General features: G+C 34.2%; 1 protein-coding gene across 1 annotated transcript in view; it reads left to right on the top strand.

The window, feature by feature from the left end:
* Window positions 1-14,021, top strand: part of RYR2 (ryanodine receptor 2) — a 375,829-nt gene that overhangs the window by 264,161 nt on the left and 97,647 nt on the right. The window contains exons 52-61 of the mRNA XM_051615046.1: window positions 564-654; window positions 2,440-2,580; window positions 3,388-3,551; window positions 5,823-5,901; window positions 6,528-6,617; window positions 7,420-7,557; window positions 9,471-9,548; window positions 10,737-10,812; window positions 11,878-12,004; window positions 13,846-13,961. Of these exons, the coding sequence (XP_051471006.1) occupies window positions 564-654; window positions 2,440-2,580; window positions 3,388-3,551; window positions 5,823-5,901; window positions 6,528-6,617; window positions 7,420-7,557; window positions 9,471-9,548; window positions 10,737-10,812; window positions 11,878-12,004; window positions 13,846-13,961 (1,100 nt within the window). The remainder of the gene's footprint in view (window positions 1-563; window positions 655-2,439; window positions 2,581-3,387; window positions 3,552-5,822; window positions 5,902-6,527; window positions 6,618-7,419; window positions 7,558-9,470; window positions 9,549-10,736; window positions 10,813-11,877; window positions 12,005-13,845; window positions 13,962-14,021) is intronic.

The raw sequence follows: 14,021 nt of genomic DNA, 5'->3' as shown, positions 1-14,021 counted from the left end.
TGTGTGTGTGTATATATGTATTACCTTAATAAGAACCAATAAAATGGATCAGTGTTTGCTATGTATCTGGAAAGGCTGAACATCTGTGCCATTCTAGCATACATGGTACACCTGTTTCTTCTGTACTTCCAGTTGGTCCCAACTGCTGCATGCCTTTTTCAGCACAACTAAAGAGTTAGTGCTCTTATGTCTGCATTAGTTTCTAGGATATTTTTAAGAGCCATTGAGATATATTACAAGAGATTAATATTATAGCATTTTCTCATGGGCGTAGTGATCATAACGCACTGTATCAAGATTTTGTTTCCTGATTTTCTCTGTCTATAGAACAGATATTTTCTCTGGTTCTTTAAAGGATTTCATTTGCAGCTTGTTCAGAAGGTTTGCTTTGTTATGCCCTTGTTTGCTTTCTTTTGGACACAAACAAAATCCTATTACTTTATCAGTATGAAGAATTTTAATGGTATAGAACTAACAGGTTGCTTCAGTATATTTTAAAGTTATTTAATAATTTGTAAATTACTTACTGGTACACCCTTTTGAAATGGTTTGTCTCCTTTTAGGCAGTTGCGGCCTTCCATGATGCAACACTTACTGAGAAGATTAGTATTTGATGTTCCTCTATTAAATGAACATGCAAAGATGCCTCTCAAGGTAAAAGTATATTTTAATATTTAACAGCATTCCTTGTAACAAATTGCAACAGAAAATGCTGGCTTGAAGAATATCCTCATCTTTGTTACCTTGTCTAAGAACATAGTTCTTAAAGATAAATTGCTGTTTCAGCAGGAATTCAGTCTAATTTCCATCCTTCCATATGAGTTTATGAAGGTGTGTCTAATGTTTGCTTCTCCGTTAATTATTTCCTTTTTTTAAGCCCATTTGAATGTGTCCTCCAGGAAGTGCTCAGTCTAACTAAAGGTGCCCAAGCAGCCATTCTTTGGTGCCTCAGTGGGAGAAAAGCAGTTGACAATTTAATATACTTCCCTGAAGGGATCCTTGCTACTGCATTGTGACATTCTGTGTGCTGCAAATAGTAACTTGGGACTCCCTGTATAGTCCTTCAGGGGTTTTCTTTGGGAAAAGAACAATGCCAGCTCCCTGAGACCTATACATCTGGGACAGCAGGTTTTTGATCTGGAGGGTCATGACTGCAGTGAGTTTCCTGTATTGCTGAACTGAACAGGAAGGAAACAACGATTAGATCCTTTTGGCAAGTCAGGCTTTGCGAGGATATAGATATGAGAAGAACCGTGGTGTTAAAATGGGCAAATTATTTTGTCCATTGACACCTAAACAAGGAGTAGGAGTTTCTGAGGAAAGTGAACTCTTTATCTGAAGATAAAACTAGAACTTTTCAGTGGTTTCACTGGCAGGAAACTGATTTTCATTTAATGAGGGACTCCTACCTATATGTACGAATGTGTTTCTGATTTGAAAGTACCGTGCATATTCCTCCTGGATTTTTTTTTTATGCCTGTCTTTATTTCTGCAAATTTACCTTATAAGTATCTGTATTTTCCATCTATGCAATTGTTCCAACCAGTAAAAAGGGAATCCTGTCAGCTCTTTGCTAACTGTGTCTTGTAATATTTTTCTAACATGCTTTGCAAAGTGATGTTTAAACAATTCTTTTTCTCTGAAGACCTGTTAAACTCTGAATTAAAAATTAATCTACATTTTTCAGAAAGATCATTCTGTGCCTTACAATCTGCCCCTGATTTGGACTATTTTTTTATACTTCGCTATTGCCAGAAATCTGTAGTCTGGGATTGACTTTACTGAGAGATGTATAATTCTTGATGGTGACTCAGGGACATAGAGGAGATATTAAATGCAAAAATTGTGATGTTTTAGTTTGGCAAATACCCAGCAGCAGGTCCTTGCACCATTTGGGTCCCGATAATCTGGATTTTTGCAGCTACTTAAGAAAAAAGTATCCCTGAAATTTGTGTTTAATGAAAGAGAGAGAGGTTAAAACTCCTTTACCAATTGTAATAGAGCACAGGAGGGTAGACTGATAGCAGATTTTACAACTCACATGACAGATGAGTCACACTGGGAGTTATTGCTGAATAGTTCTTAGACATGTAAATATAATTGGGAGCTAGGTGAAATCATGGTTCTACTATGTTACACGCCAAGCAGCAGTGCTTGGAATAGTGGCACAGAGATGGAGGTGAATTCATGCCTTCAGCTGGGCTGTCAGAGTTCATGAGGTCCTAGGAAAATTACTCTCTGTCACACAATTTTTGCATATGCTACTAATGTTAAAAGAAAGAACTGCTCATTCTGTGTGTTTATCCACTAACAGATACACAACATGGCTTTTTGATAGAAGTTAGACATTTTTCTGACAGTGTCTGTGTAATAGTCAAGTGTCAGAATGGAGTATCAATGGTTGTATTTTATTTGCTTTCAAAATATGTTCTGTTTTAGTTGCTGACAAATCATTATGAAAGATGCTGGAAGTATTATTGTTTGCCAGGTGGATGGGGTAACTTTGGCGCTGCTTCAGAAGAAGAACTTCATTTATCCAGAAAGTTGTTCTGGGGTATTTTTGATGCTTTGTCTCAAAAGGTAATTAATTTTAATATCCGTCTACTAAGTAAAAGTCATACTCTGTAACCTTTTTCTTTAATCCATCATTTTTACCTAGCTTTTATCAACACTGTATTATCCACTTAAAAGGAAAAAATATTAGCTTTAATACAATTAAATCTTCATTTTATAGCTTCTGCTTTAACGTAGGTATAGCATTGTATCTGCTCATTGAAAATAATTATATAACTAATGAAGTAATCTTTAGTTGTATCTGTACAGGTCACTTACACTTCAGAACGTAAAAGCAAATTCAAGCATCTGCAGGTGACTGAATGCTGTACTTTGCTACTTCTCACACTGTTCTTCCTTAAAAAAAGAGCATAGTCCTTTGCTCAATACTTGTAGTTTAATTACCCTTGCCTCAATGCTATTTGGACAAAAGTTTAATAATAACCTTGGTATGTGTTTATTGCTTATTCTGTGAGCTTTTTTATCTAGCCTGCCTAAAACTTTGTGAGTTCCATTTCAAATCTAATTTTTAGAAATCCTATGCATATTCCTGTGTTGTGTTCCCTTTCCAGACATTTGAAAAACAGTGTTACTCCCAGTGAAGTCAGTACGTTTCCCACTTACTTCAGCAAGATTTGATCCTAGCTTTATCTATAGTGTATAATATGCTTTGAACAGCAGTCAATTTCCTGTATTTTCAGAGCAAAAATTCAATTTCACATGGAGTAGGAAAGCCATTCTGTGTCTGCTTGGTTTCAAATGCAGGTATATCAGTTTTAGCAGTGATGTTAATAGCTTGTGTTCACTACTCTCTGTCCCCTGTGTGTTCCACAGAAGTATGAACAAGAACTGTTCAAACTTGCTTTGCCTTGTTTGAGTGCAGTTGCAGGGGCCTTACCTCCAGACTATATGGAATCAAATTACATCAATATGGTGGAAAAACAGGCTTCTATGGATTCAGATGGGAACTTTAACCCTCAACCTGTTGATACATCAAAGTAAGGAATTCTTTTTTGCAGCTAGGTTTTGTGTTTTTTTTTTCATTAATGTGTAAACAAAAGATGGAGTCTGTTGCTGGGTACAATGTGGACTTGCAGCTTTTATCCTCTTCTAAACGCTTATCTTCTAGATAAAATTGAGACTTTAAACTCGTATTTTTATTTTTTATTTATTTTAAACCCTATCAAGCAATAAGTATCCAGTTGCATAACTAATTTATTTCTCAACCTTGAACATTTTTAATGTATTTTCAGCCTGAAGTTAGAGCTGTCCCTTTACATTTTCATGTCTGCTGCAAACAAACCAGCATGTTTTTAGAAGCAGAAAAGTAGCCTAGTCTTCGTAATCCCTGTCATTATTAACATATGCCAGAACACAAATTCCAGTGTGTGTGAATGACAATGTACCTACAGAAAATGCTTATGATCATGCTTTCACATAACCTCTTTTTACTATGAATAATGGAGTATTGGATAGAAAGGCAGTCAAGACTCTGCCCATGCTCTTTTAAGTATATTTGACAGAAAAAACACACATCTGAATGGGATTTTTGTGCTCTGATTTTTGAACTCAGCCGGAGCTGCATTATCTTTAGTACAGAGTAGTCTTACAACAGTGCGATTAGGCACTATATCTTGAAAAATGCCAGTTGTAAGACATTTGTTTCGATTGCCTTTGTGAGCCTTCTGTCTCTATTAACATTCAGAACACGGAATGCCATTTGTAGATTGATACCTTTGTTATAGCATGCTTGTGCACGTACGCACATTGAAATATGGTAGTAAAAGCCATATTCTAGACTGGTATATCAATCACATTAGTGACCATTAAAAATGATTTGGCTAAGATGTATTTAAGATATATGAAGATGTAAAAAAATTTATTAAGAACATACTGCCATTTAACTAACCAAAGATTACTTTACCTGGTGTCATCTCAGAGGAATATTGTAGATAGCCAGAATATATTTTAAGAACTCAAAACGAGTTATTTAGTATTGCCTAAATCAGCAGTCACCTCATTGCCACAGGAGTCAATAGTTCAGTGATGATTCAAGACAAAAGACTCCTCCTCTCAGTGTCAAGTCTAACCTATCCTATATTCTTTTAACATGCAAATCCTGGATTGCATTGTTGACTAGTCTTAGGCCTAATCCTATGAAGCTACATACAGTATGACACTATTGTGCTTGTCAATTTATTGAATTTCTGAAATGATTGAAAGTATTTTAGCATTAGTAGAGTTCCTCTCAAAATACACACTTCCTAACAATAAAAAAATTGATGACCATGCTGGATGAGAGTTTTCCAGTTTGTGTGTGTGGTTAGGCTCTTACAAACCGTTACTCTGAAATAATTTAGTTTTACATTTCTGCTTCCTACTCTGTGACTGAAGATTAAAAACTAAACTCGTCTACTTTGCAGTAGATGGCACTGTAACACTTTTGCTGCCAAACTTCTTAGGAAGCAAGATTTTGCTATTCCATTAGTGAGGAAGAATTATTGCTTTTCATTTTTAGGAATCCCAGTGCAGGAAAAGATTTATATTTTATAAATTATTTTTAGAAGAGTATTGTTTCTCTGGTACTTGTTTGACAGTTAAGAGTAGTTGCTCTTCCTTTTTGCTTCAGAAACCCGAAATTCTGCACGGTCTTTTACACATGTGGAAGGGCTAATCTTATTTGTGGGGTTTTTTCATTTTTAGTAAGGATTTAAATATTTTTATTATTCACTGGGGTGTTGAAAAATAAAGCCTTCAGCATATAACTTTTGAGTTGTCATAAGTTATAGTGCTTCAATCATACAATTAAATTTATAGGAATATACAAAATAGATGATGTATTTTAAAAAACACTGTTACCACACTTAGTTTATAATGGACATGTGCAATAAGATATGACGGTATTTCTGAAACTATGACTCAGATAAATCTTTAAATTTAAGAAAATGAATGCTAATAATAGAAATATGTGACAAAAAGTTTGAGTGCTTAGTTGTAATAATTGAGTTTTCTGTGCACATGTGTTGAAGAAGTAAAATTCCTACAACAGCTGTGGTTCTCATTCTGTGCCTATTAAGTAACTCAGGTTTTTTCCTTGATTTAGCTGGGGCTTGGAGCAAACTGTATGCAAGGAAAGAGAGCACAATGACATGCTCTGAATGGATGTATGCATTACTAATTATTTCTTTCAAAATTTTCTTCAAAACAAAGGCATTCACATTTTAGCATGTGTGATATAATGGCTTTTTTTTTTTTCTCTTCACTTTCAGCATTACAATCCCTGAAAAGCTAGAATATTTCATTAACAAATATGCAGAACACTCTCATGACAAATGGTCAATGGAAAAGGTAAAATCTGTATTCCTCTTACAGCAAACCCAGAATTTTTATTTTAATGTATTTAATCCTTAAATAGTTTGCTCTGGATATTATTATTACCCAAAATGCTACGTGTTGGTATGTTAGTAAGATAAAAACATATATTTTCCTAAAATGCAGTTGAAAGGTGAGTTCTGTAAGCGCACATAAGTATTTAAATAATTTGGTAATTTTTATTGTTGGCTTTTGAATATACATACTTGCTAATTGTTTAAGGTTTTTATTGACTTGAAATTTCAATTTCTTAACTGAAAAACCTCTTCAGGGTTTTTATTCCTTTGTGCTGTTTTCTTTATTTAAAATGGTTCCTCAACTGTAGCACTGTATTCTACTCTACATAAATATTTAAAATAAGAATGTATTGAAATGTTAGCTTTATGTAATCCTTAATTTTAAAAAATACTGTGTGCTTCATAATAGTTTTGTTATGCGTAGATAATATAAATGTTGGCTGTGAAAATGTCGAGCAAGTAGGATAAAGGAAATTTTAAGGGAACAGCCCTACAGAAGCACTAATCAGTTCCTTTCTACCAATAAAAGTAGGATTTTCCATAATTTCCATAATCTTTTTTTTCCTCTCTTATTATTTGTTTCAGTTTGCCAATGGATGGACATATGGTGAAACCTACTCTGAATCTGCAAAAGTGCAGCCACTAATGAAACAATATAAATTACTATCTGAAAAGGTAAAGCAATTTGTTCATTCTTGATCCAGAGTGATTGAAAGGTTGCTTCATTGTGAAAATATCATTCTGGTTTGTATCACTTTTAAAAAATGTGTTGAGAGAGCATCAGCTAATGTGTTGCCTTCTTCAAAATCTCAAAAAAATAGAACGGGTTTCTTTTACAATAAGTAGACCACTTGACCTATATTCTCTCATGGCAGAATTTGCATAGCATGACTTCTAGTGAAACTCAAGTGTCACCCTGCCCATATAATTTTGCAGTAAAGTCATACAGGAATGCCTGCTTGCTTTGTGAAGATGTAGGTTTAGACTTTGGTCTCCAGTAGAGGGCCACCAAGATTATTAGAAACCTGGAGAACTTGATAAATGAAGCAAAGTCTGAAGGAGCTGGGTTTGTTCAGTTTAAAGAAGGGAAAGGTGATGGGGATATTATCTGTATTTCCTGGTACCTAAATGCTAGTTACAAAGGTGGATGTATTCTCTTTACAGGGATGCACAGTGACAGGGCAAGAGGCAATGAGTGTAATCTGTTTCAGCAGAAATGCTTTCTGGAAATCCTTATCATCAGCTTCCTGAAGGGCCAGAATTATTATGCCTACCTCTGAAATGATAAAGAAACTTTTTAATATCTTCTATGATTTATTTGCTTTTTTGCAGTATTCTTGGGCCATAAGGGCTGATTTCAGTACATTTCTTTGCATCGCAGTATAACCAGGCATAAGCCTAATAGATTTTTATTTTTTTTTTTGCTACGTACAGCTAGATAATAATAAAGGCAACAATTGCATGTGCATTCTTCTAGGAGAAAGAAATTTATCGATGGCCAATCAAGGAATCACTAAAAACTATGCTAGCGTGGGGATGGCGAATTGAAAGAACACGGGAGGGAGATTCCATGGCTTTGTATAATCGGACGCGTCGCATATCTCAAACCAGTCAAGTGAGCCATTTTATTAAAAACTTATTTTAAGAAAGGCATGCAAAATCTGCTCTCAAATCTTTGATTTTACATTTATGAACCTGCAGCATAAAAATAGGTGAAAGCAATTGCTTTGCATTTCTATTCACTGAAGCTGGAACTTTCTTTACCTATTGCAAAGTAAAATGTTAATAAACATTTTTAAAACAAACTGAACAAAACTGAAATATTAATATATTTGTTCACTTGATTTAGAGTTAACTACATTATTTAGATAAATTGTTTGCATAAATAAGTGATTACACATTAATAGTGAGTATTAATATGATTTTGTTCTGCAAAATTTTAGAATTTGATGGCTATGGATGCTTTTAATCTTGTAAACAAATAAATAAAGGTACACATAATAATTTTTTTAAAAGGAAAATTAATACAAACATCAATGTTAATGAAGCCAATTACACCTATAGAAAGCCAAAATTCTGAAAATATTAAAGATAGGAGTTATTTTCTCTTAGAATAAATAGCATTCTCAAATCAAAATGCTGTAAGGATAAAATGGAAAAATACTAACACTACAATCTCTTAGAGCTCCATATGCTTTGCAGTTAAATGGAAGAGGAGAGAAAATTTGTTTCTCTTTCATAGACACATGGACCCATACCAATAGTGGGAATAAAATGGAGGGGAAAACTCTCCGTTCAACTCTGCAGTATTTACATGAGTGAGTGATGACAACCTTGTGAAAAATGAGCAGTTGAACCTGTTCTCCATAGGCACTAGAAAGTGTATATCTAGTGATTTGATTTAGCACTTGGGCTAAAGTACATGTTGTAGTATGCACACTGTAATTGCATTCAAATATTTTTTACTTCCAAATGTCCTGACTTCTGGGTGTTTATAACACTGCCCCAAGATTATACTGGCAGAGATATTAATATGTACTTTAAGCATAAAGAGCTCATTAGAATGAATAACTTTACAATTGAGATTCAAATGATATCAACATATGCAAACAGTTTTTGTAGCTAAGTTACAGTCTTGCCTTACTGTAATGAATTTATATAAATTTTCTAGTTTCTAAAGCCTAAAATATTTCTGTATTTCAGATAACTATCATATTAATACTCATCCTGTATTTAAAATGTGTTATGCTGTCATCACACACACAAAATATCATTTTCCTGTGTTCAGCTGGAAAATTTCAAGTGTATTTATCAGCATCTTCATCTTAATGTAACAATGCTTGCATTGTTTGCTTTAGAAAACAATGCTTTATCAGTACATATTTACTTTGTACTGCTTGTAGACCTTTGTGTTATTCTCTGTTGAAAACACCTGCCTTTTGATAGGAGGCCTTTGAACTTCTAGGCCTTGTACATGCTCATTTACATGCATATGAAAATAATATTGGACATAGGAATAAAATTCTGAGTGCTGTTCTTTCTCAAAAAAATATGTACCTGTGAGGGACACGGGTTTATTTGTTAGATCAGAATGCATACAAGAAAGCCCAGCAATGCCCCCTTCTAGCCACATTTCTTACGTCAGTGGCTATCCAAACAGGGAATCTCAGTCATTGTTTATTCTTCTTTACCATTTGTGTCAATGTAATGAGGAAACCTGTAACATATTTAGGCAGTAGAAAAAAAGAATGACAAAATGGTGGTATTTTCTGAGCAGGCAGGAGGGATGGAATGAAAAAGATATTAATCTAGTAGATTCTATTCCTTCATGTAGAAATAGGATTGAAAAGCCAAATTCAAATTTTGAGTTTTGCTTGAACTTAAACTAGATTATCTGATATTTTGCCTGTTGAGAAAAAAAAATCTCTACAAAATACAGAGATTTAATAATAACTTCAGTGTTACCTATAGTGAGTTCAAATCTTAGATAAAAATGAAACACAACTGCTTTACACATTTGTCATTTAGATCTCTGTAGATACAGCCCATGGTTACACTCCTCGAGCAATTGACATGAGCAATGTCACCCTCTCCAGAGATGTTTATGTAAGTAAGAAACACTTAATATGCCCACCCTTTTTTTAAACTTTTTTTTTTTTACCTTTTTTTTTCTACTAGTTTATTTTAAACAAATTTGGTGCCTTATTTTACTTTCTTTTATGTACTTCAGTGTTGTTTTGTTGGATTGTTGGGGTTTTTAAAATCTTTTTAATTATTGCTCTATGATCCTCTGTTGCTTCAAAAAACATGGTTCATGTTGAAAAGCCGCAAAGTGTGTTTTAGTCCTAGGCTGATTTTCCCAGCTCTCTTTGGGAACATCTGTTGTTTTTAAGAGAATCCTGTATAGAAGAGCTTGCAGCATAAGCTTTTTTCTATTTATCATTAATTTCTCCACCATCTTCCCAAAATTTTTTATCCCTGCTCTTTTTTTTTCTAAATTGAAGAAATAAGAATCAGGAACCAGTGTTAAAACAAATGCTATGAGAATAGAGAGTGAAGAAGTTGCGAGTAGGATTTTGGCAGTTCTATCAGTAGATTGCTGTTATTTGGAACAATATTTTTTAACTGATGACCAAATGATGTTTCTGTCTTTAGAAAGTTAGATTTTTCATGGTGTTTGATGGAGTATGGTGCCAGTTTTCACAGTCTAGTAGTATACTGTGAGTATGGAAACAGTTTTAAATAAGGTATCATGAGTGTTTGTACCAGTCTAGTGATGACAATATGGAATTCAAAAGCTGGCTAGGAAAAAGTCTTGAAGCACAGGGTTACGTTTGCCCACACTGATCTCTGTCACAGTGCAGTGAAACAAGCAGCAGTAGTAAGGTAGGCTGCTATTGGTACAGTATATACTGTACTGTGCCTCTGATCAAATTCTCACACTGGATTTCCCTCCTTCATTCCTATCTTCTAGTTTCCAATTTTGTATTTCAAACCATTGTAGATTGCTAACTCGCTTTACAATAAAAAGAATTTACTGCCAATTAACTGTCATACTTGAGCATTCAGTCAATTTGCTGATCATTTCCAGGAGTTAATAAAATTTATAATTGAATAACACTATTTTTATCATTATACTCTTATCTTTAACTGATGGAACAGTTCACTATACTTACGTCATGTAACATCTGTATAGATTCAGCATACAAAACTTGTATAACATCAACCAGAAAACTATCCTTCTTGGACATTTACTGTTGCAATACATACCACTATGCTCTGTATTTTCCTAAGGCCATGGCCGAGATGATGGCTGAAAACTACCATAACATATGGGCAAAGAAAAAGAAATTGGAGCTTGAAGCAAAAGGTAATATTAACTGTAGTTATTTATAGTATTCTAAGTTATCTATAATTGGCTTAGGTCATGTATTTGAGATTGAAAAAAATAAAAAGCAGGAAATTTAAATTGAAAAAAGAAGACACAAACAAAAAAATCAATTATTAATGAAATATTATATGATTTTTAGAGTCTGGAATTTTTTATAGTACTGAGTGTAATAGTTCCTGTGGAAGTAGCTTACAAATTCAAATATATCATAGGAACAGAAGTCAACATTTGTGAAAAAATTTAAGTTACATTACTCCTTTTTCCTTCTAGCATTAATCTTTCAGACTGTTGCCTAGTGGGCTCTGATTTAATTTGAATTACTTCTTTTATTGCAGGTAAAATTACTGCAGATCTAAAAGGATGTTTACTGAGAACTGCTTGTATCATGTATTGCATTGACAAGTGGATAAACTTAGACCAGATTCTTGATTCCACATAAAAATTGCATGTGCTCTATACCTAAATGACAAATTTTGTCATGTATTGTGTCACTTATTTTTCTTCTCTGCTAAAATAACTTCTTTATTTGTGTTAAAGTGAAATTCTTTTTCTGCAGATAACAATATATTTGCACAAGGAAGAAAAAATACTTGGAGATACAGCAGGTTCTCATTTACAAATGACTGAAGCTAGGGTTCAGGACTCAGTATACGTTTATATCTTGATTTTATCTGTGGTATTTATTGAATTATTTTCAGTTCCATTAAAAGAAGTTGTAATTATATTACAAGTTGTAATTATAATTCAAGTTCATAACAGTTAAGCACTTTTTTCTTCTGTAAGAGTTTTCGCAGCAGGCTCGATATATTTACTTAGTATTTGCAGTAATTGATTATGTTAGCACTATGTTTGCAGCTGTGTCTAAAGTTTCTATCTGAATAATTTTTAGCTTTATGTAAAGAAACAGAAAAGTGCATTGTTATTTGAGATTAGATTGTACTGTAATTTGCTATGTATTATTAAGACAGTGTTTTTACATACTGGGATTTACCATGTCAACAGATAACTCCTTAACTGCTTTTTGATTCTCTTGATGTTCCCTAGTAGGAGGAGGCAACCATCCTCTTCTTGTTCCTTATGATACGCTCACAGCTAAAGAAAAAGCCAAAGACAGAGAGAAAGCACAGGATATTCTGAAATTTCTACAGATTAACGGATATGTTGTCTCCAGGTAATTCTCTGTTCAGTATTAGTGTCACAGAAGGTTTCTAAGGCTCCTCAGGTGTTTTTTGTATTTGTTTTTTGTTGGTTTGGTTGGTTTTGGGTTTTTTTCCTTTTTCTTTTTTTGTTGTTTTTTTGGGGTTTTTTTGTTTGTTTGATTTGTGTTTGTGTTTTTTTTTTTTTGTACAGAAAAAAACTATGGTCATTTTTAGGTTTTAATACCTAGGAGTAAGGATGAGCTCCTTCATATAGAACATTGTATGGAATAAATGGATTATGGAGTTAGTAGCAAGTTTTATGAAGAGCACAGAGTTCAGTCTCTGAAGGTCTTCTACCTCTCTTCTCAACATTAGAGCATGCTTTTTCTTTCTGGAATGTCTACATAGATACATCCAGCTGTCAGTAAACTTTTTGATTTCCTATCATGACAGAATTATTAAGTCTTCATTACAGGTCAGGCACATAGACCTCTATAGGAACTTCTAAGAAATTGCTTCAATAACACAGATTTATTTCTAAATATTTATTTCTAAAATCTACTAATTTCTTTCAATAGAGTTTATTTTTTAGTTTTAGTAGAATCTTTTAAAAGTGAAAAGTTATGTTTTAAAGTTTTTTTAAAACAATCCACAGTTTAAATGCAATAATTGTGAATAAACATAGTAATCAACAACCCATTCATATTTCAGTATATACATATGTTATTGTCTGCAGAATAACATGTTATGTAGTTCATTTTTGTTTTAACATGACATACTTACCTTAAGTTAAGGATTGTCTGCCTCATCAGCATGGCTTAGGAAACATGAGTCACTAGGAAAGGTTGAAAGCATATCTGAGATTTATATGAAATGAACATTAGTAAGTGAATGAAGCAGTCACAAGATGGTTTTAAGTAATCATTGTGAATTAATTAGCCCAGCATGTCTACTGAAAATCTGCCTACTTCATTTCTTTTATATCACATATGAAATTCAGTCTGTTCACAGAGTCCCACAGATAATCTAATAATTCTAGGTTAAATCTTTCTGGGTTGCTAGAATAATTCAATTTACATCCCTTCATTGGAGTGGGGTGTACAAAGAAGGATGTCAGTTAGCAAAGGTTTCTTTTCTCATCCCCTATCAAAATGACAAAAGTCTCCTCAGCTGTATTCAAGGTACCACATTCCTTTTTGACTGATCCTTTTTATTTGTCTAACATAAACACAACTGAATAGTGGCTTTTGATATTTGGACAGTGACCTTTCTAGTCTAGTGCACCCTCATGCAGACAGGGTTTAGGGAAGATACAAAGGCTTGCCCCTGCCAAGCACATGGCACTCAGGCACATGGCCTGTGACTCACAATCTCACTGAAGCTGCTAGTGCTGAGCCCCTCACTTGCTTTACTGACACTGCCCTCCTGCCATTAGCTATTTTTTGGGACAGTATGCACACCCCAACTGAGACTCCCACTTACTCCAGTTGCACACGCCACAGACCAGGGGTGCCTTACCCCCCCTCCACTGTCTGACTCCAGTCAACAGTGCCAGATCCGCTCGCATCAGTCACCTGCAGTAACTGATGCTTGACTCAAAAGTCCATAGGACCCACAGAGACGTTTCCAAAAGCTGTGGTCTCTCCATCTGCTAATGCTGAGACCCTCATACACTCCTTTTGCTGGCATCACAGGTCTGGGGGCACCTATAACCCAAGTTTGACTCAAAACCTAAATAAGCTTAAGTGTACTGTTTACTTCAAACACAGAACAATCTTGTGTTACTTATTAGCGAAAAGTGTGGTAGACTTTATGGAGAGGTAAGGATTCTTTGAGTCTTTCTGCGTGTGTTAAAATGTACTTATTTTTACAGAGGACTTAAGGACCTGGAATTAGACACCCCTTCCATTGAGAAACGCTTTGCCTACAGTTTCCTACAGCAGCTTATAAGATATGTGGATGAAGCCCATCAGTACATTCTGGAGTTTGGTATATGCATCTTCTTAAGTGTTATTTGTTAAGATGTACTATATTATGAAAGCAACTAGA

Source organism: Apus apus, chromosome 3, assembly GCF_020740795.1.
Source record: "Apus apus isolate bApuApu2 chromosome 3, bApuApu2.pri.cur, whole genome shotgun sequence".
NCBI classification, from domain to species: Eukaryota; Metazoa; Chordata; class Aves; order Apodiformes; family Apodidae; genus Apus; species Apus apus.
The sequence above is the reverse complement of the archived record's forward strand: the minus strand, read 5'-3'. Positions and strand labels throughout refer to the sequence as shown.